General features: G+C 41.5%; 1 protein-coding gene across 1 annotated transcript; it reads right to left on the reverse strand.

Annotated features, from left to right (window-relative positions):
- Window positions 1-2,879: 2,879 nt before the first annotated feature.
- LOC117437994 (protein NYNRIN-like) lies at window positions 2,880-4,987 on the reverse strand. The gene is made up of 2 exons (XM_034073313.1): window positions 3,554-4,987; window positions 2,880-2,945 (listed from the first exon to the last, which is right to left on the reverse strand). The coding sequence occupies exons 1-2, from the start codon at window positions 4,985-4,987 to the stop codon at window positions 2,880-2,882; spliced, it is 1,500 nt and encodes a 499-aa protein (XP_033929204.1).
- Window positions 4,988-5,437: the final 450 nt, after the last annotated feature.

Consider the following 5,437-nt stretch of genomic DNA (forward strand, 5'->3'; position numbering starts at 1 on the left):
ATTCCTACTGATAAGTGGCAAGAGAAGCAGACTGGGCGATCAAGCCTTAAGACCATGACAAAAACCACGGATGTTTGTTCCTACTGATAAGCAGTAGGAGAAGCAGACTGGGCGCCAACTAACCCTAAATCCATGTCTGAAGATTAAAAGGTGTAAAGGTTAAGAAGAGGAAGACTCATTTACTTCATCTTGAAGACCCCTGCCCACAGGAGGAAGAGACTCATTTACTTCATCCTGAGACCCCTGCCCATGATCAAAACGGGCACTGCGCAAGTGCAAAGGACCTTCCGGCTCATTATAATACGAAGCGGGGATAGGTAATAAATATGTATAGGCGGATTGAGCAATCTCATGTCTATGTATACCTTAAGAGAATAAGTGTAAAGGGACAACCACCCTGAGGCGTGCATGCTTTGGAGGAGCTATCCCCATGCATCTCAGCGCTGAATAAAAGCATACCTACTTTACAACTTTAACTAGTTGTGGAGTCTATCCGCGCATCATAATACAAAACTACTACCACCAATAACGATAAGGGGAGAGAATATAAAATTAAAAGGGGAAAATTAAAAGAAAACAATAAATACAAGTGAATCACAATGCAGTTGCTCACCAACTCTCAAGAGATACCCAGCCCCACCCGAGCAGTGATCTGGGCCTTCCAGGTAACTTCCCCTGATGCACGATAGACTCCACAATTCGTTAAAGTTGTAAAGTAGGTATGCTTTTATTCAGTGCTGAGTATGCACCCCTCATGGTTGTTTCCCCTTTACACTTATTCTCTTAAGGCATACATATGTATTAGGTTACTCGATACGCCTATACATATTTAGTATCTATTATAATGAGCCAGAAGGTCCTTTGCGCCTGTGCAGTGCCCCTTCTGGTCATGGGCAGAGGTCTCAAGATGAAGTAAATGAGTCTTCCTCTTGTGGGTAGGGGTCTTCAAGATGAAGTAAATGAGTCTTTCTCTTCTTAAACTTTTCACCTTTTAATCTTCACACATGGCCTCAGGGTTTGGTCAGTGCCCAGTCTGCTTCTTCCATGCTTCTCTGTAGAACCAAACATCTGCTTCTGTCCCTTGTCAATAGAACTAAGCATCTGCTTCTTCCCCTCATCAGTAGTTAATACCTTGGCATGTTAGGTATTTACAAGAGGCAATACTTTTGTTTAAGCAAAGGAATTCCTTTAACTCCCTTGTACATTTTACTCTGTATTACCCCCCTGTATATTGGTTACCCCCGTATCAATCCCCCCTTTTTCTATAAAGTGAGTAAATTCTTTTACTATATTATTTATGACAGAGCTATCCATGTTCCTTCTGTTAGCATAAGAATGTACACATAACCACCGGAATGGTTATATGAGGTGCTTTATTGCAGCGCTGGGAAACCAGGGGCACTCACCCAAATCTGACTTCGACCTCGTCACATCGCGCTCGCAAACATCAAAAGTTTCGCAATTAATGCATATTAAACCTAAATTGTTACCTTAACTAATACATATGCATTAGGGATTGCCTCATCAGTCTATTACGACATCAGCCCCTTCTGCACTTGCGCAGCCCCCCTCTGGTGGTCATCCTGATGAAGTAAGGAGTCTTCCTCAGATGAAGTAAGAAGTCTTCCTCGCTTTGTCCTTTTCACCTGTCTGTTCTTTGGACAGGCCACAACCATTATGTGGATGCCAGCATTCTCTTGTTTTCATTTGGCTGCCTCTGGTCAGTCTGCATGTTCTGCTTGGATAAGGTTTTACAATACTTTCTTAAATCCACCCATGCCTAAATTACATGTAAGGTACAGAACATCAAAGTTACAACTAAGGTACAAAACAACTAAAGTACAGAACAGCATAATCAAAGGCCTGCTATTGATTTGCAAACATTCAAATATAATTATTTTTAACATAAAATTTCACCCTTTTCTAACACTTCTATTGATTTATGAAGTGATTTTGATATAAATTGTATTATGCAAGGTACAATCAGTAAAATGAGTAGTACTATAGCTAAGATTAGAAGGCCTTGTTTAAGTATATCTCTGAATCACCCAGTAATTCCTAGGTTATTTAGCCGTTCATCCAATCCGCCTCCAACAATTTTAAGCTCTTTCATATTCTCCTGCAATTTTCACAGCTTAGCATGGATTGATTCAGAATGGTCAGATAAGTTCATGCAGCACATACCTTCGAAATCCTCACAACCATGTCCATGGGCCAATAATAAAAAATCAATTGCTGCTCGATTTTGTAAAGATGCGTGTCTTACACTACCTGTATCTGTGGCAAGTGAGGATATTACGTCTGAAGTTATATTTAATTGTTTAGCTGCCCAACATGCCAAACGATGTATGTCTGCCAATGCTTTCCCTGCTGCTATATGTGGTACAAATAATGCTGCTAAAAATCTTGCTGTGTGATTCCAAATTTTTAAAGTAGAATCGCAATTCGGGCCTAATTGCTTGATGGATCGTTTGTCTCTGCAGAGGCTGCCCTTCATGTCTTGGACTAAATGTCTTTTGGAGGCTGCAAACAGAGACAATTTGCCTAGATAACATGGTCCTCCAAAGGGTTTGGAAGGAATTCCTGGCCATGCACGGTCTCCACATATCAAGAAATATCCTAGGAGTAGAGCTTTGGGTATTTCATCACTGTATCGTAACACTGAGGATGATTCTGAGCAGTAAGCGGTTATATGATGGTACCATGTCTTTCCGCTAGTTACTTTAGTCTCAGGGACTTCACTTGACCATGTATGAAAAGTTATACAGCTCTGATTAGTTTTGTCAGATCCCAGGAGTCAGAGTTCTTGCATCAGGATAGTGGAATGATTTTTTTATTATGGCTCCCATTTGGGCTGATGCAACTGTCCAATCAGTTCCTCAAGCCCTCTTGACCATTTCGGTCACTGTGGTAGAATTTAGAACCGAGGGATTTCTTACCCATCCCTGAAAGTCGAGGGGGCTCAGGTATAGTACTCCAATTAAGCATGTTTGAAAAGGGTTTCCCACCTGTGCCAAGGTCAGACAGAAATCAGTAACTCCAGTCTTGTTTTCCCACGTGAGCCAGACATTTGTGTTCAACCCCAGTATTGATGTTTCCTTTCCTATGGCTTGGACCATGGTATAGATATAAAGGATTAATATAAATAACTGCTTCATTTTAACTAGCTATGTTACTTTACTTTATCTTTTGCTACTTATTTTTAATTTCAGTCTGTTATTACTGCTTGATGTGATTTTCCAGGGAGCTTTTGGGGCCCTCTTGACTCGAGTATGATGAATCCAGACGCTTTGTTCTCTAATTTTGGTAGCTGTAAAAGTTGTAATACTTGGAATGGCCCCTTCCACCTTGGTTCGAGATCTTCTTCCCCTGTGGGTCTGAAAGATTTTATATACACATAATCTCCAAGTTGTATATTATGTACAGGACTATCCAGTCCTCTGCTTCGAGTTCCAGCCACATGTTTTTCAATTTTCCTGAGTTGTTTTCCTAACTCTATTATATAGTTATTCATAGTTTCTTCTCCCACTTGGAGAGACATTCCCTGTTGGACCCCATATGGTCTTCCATACAGAATTTCAAAAGGACTCAACCCTTCTTGAGTCCTTGGTTTAGTTCTAATTCTCAGCAGAGCTAATGGAAGTGACTGGCGCCAAGGTAAACTGGCCTCCTGACCCAATTTCACAATTTGTTGTTTAATTAGATGGTTCATTTTCTCCACCAGATCACTTGACTGAGGGTGGTAGGGAGTATGAAGTTGCCAATCAATACCTAGTTGTTTGTTAATTTGTTGTGCCACATTTGAAATAAAATGTGGTTCTCTTTCTGAATATATAGTGGCTGGAACTCCATATTGTGGTATTATTTCCTGCAACAATATTTTCGTTACCTCACGGGTTTTTGCACTTCTAGTTGGAAAGGCTTCTGGCCAACCTGAAAAGGTGTCTGTAAGTACCAACAAATGCCTATACCCCCCTTTCCTTGGTAATTTAGTAAAGTCAATCTGCCATTGTTGGCCTGGTCCATTGCCCCTTCCAATTTGGCCCATTTTGAGTTTGGGAGTATTTTTGGGGTTTGTTTGAAGGCAGAGATCACATTGTTGAGTTACTTGTTGGATGGTAGCATACAAATTTCTAGCTATGATTCTGTTTATTAAGTACTTATGTAAAGCATCCACTCCCCAATGTGTTTTCTGATGCTCATTTCTTATAACGGCCCATAACAAAGAGGAGGGGACAATTATTTTCCCTTGCGGTGTGCGAGGCCACCCCTCTTTATTTAGTATTCCATCCTTATCTGTGATTAATTTCTGATCTTCCTTATTGTAATTTGGCTTACCTTCTAAAGGAATGTTCCCATCAGAAATTAAAGCTCCTTCTATAATTACCTCTCTTTTTGCTGCTTCTTTTGCCTCTCTGTCCGCCAGCTCATTTCCTTCTTCCTGCATCGAGCTCACCTTCTGGTGTGCTTTAACGTGCATAACTGCTACCTTCCCAGGTAGTTGGACTGCTTCCAACAATCTCACTATCTCTTGTGCATGTTTTATGTTTTTCCCTTGTGAGTTCAAAAGTCCTCTTTCTTTCCAGATGGCTTCATGTGCATGCACGACTCCAAATGCATATCTTGAGTCTGTATAGATGTTTATATTTTTTCCTTTTGCTAGTTCCAGAGCTCTAGTTAGAGCGATCAGTTCTGCCTTTTGTGCGGAAGTATTTGTTGGTAGTGGTCCAGATTCTATTACTTCTCTGCAAGTGGTGATCACATATCCAGCATGCCGCTTTCTGCTGATGACATAGCTGCTTCCATCAGTAAACCAGGTTTCTGCATCATCCAAAGGGGTATCTTGTAGGTCTGGGCGGCTGGAATATGTGTCCTCAATGGTTTTTAGGCAATCGCGATGTATAGGTTCTCCTTCATTTCCGCTGAGGAAAGAAGCTGGGTTAACAATGTTAGTTGTTACTATCTCTGTATCATCTTGTTCCACCATGATGGCTTGATATCTTAGGAACCTCTGATGGGAAAGCCAGTGTCCACCTTTTATCTCCAGTACTACAGACACTGTATGGGACACTAGCACTGTGATTTTCTGGCCTAGAGTGAATTTGCGTGCTTCTTGAATATTCAGCACGACTGCCGCTACAGCTCTAAGGCACCCCAGCCATCCTTCAGCCGTAGAGTCCAATTGCTTAGAAAAACAAGCAACTGCTTGCGGATATGGGCCCAAGTTCTGAGCTAGTATTCCCAAGGCAATTCCGTGTCTCTCGCGAGAAAACAAAAGGAATGGTTTGCTCACATCTGGAAGTCCTAGGGCCGGAGCTGACATAAGGGCCTCCTTTAGTTGGTTGAAGGCTTGGGTAGCCTCTCTTGTCCACTGAAGATCTCTGCTTACATCAGCAATTAGTGCATATAGAGGCTTTACATGCAACCCGTAGTTGTA

The sequence above is a fragment of the Melopsittacus undulatus genome, chromosome W, assembly GCF_012275295.1.
Source record: "Melopsittacus undulatus isolate bMelUnd1 chromosome W, bMelUnd1.mat.Z, whole genome shotgun sequence".
Taxonomy (NCBI): domain Eukaryota; kingdom Metazoa; phylum Chordata; class Aves; order Psittaciformes; family Psittaculidae; genus Melopsittacus; species Melopsittacus undulatus.

Excerpts from the sequence above, each read along its gene's own strand:
- LOC117437994 (XM_034073313.1), bottom strand. The coding sequence starts at position 4,987 with ATGGTGGAACAAGATGATACAGAGATAGTAACAACTAACATTGTTAAC. Across the intron at positions 2,946-3,553 it reads TGTATGGAAGACCATATGGG|GGATGGGTAAGAAATCCCTC; the intron begins GTCCAACAGGGA and ends CTCGACTTTCAG.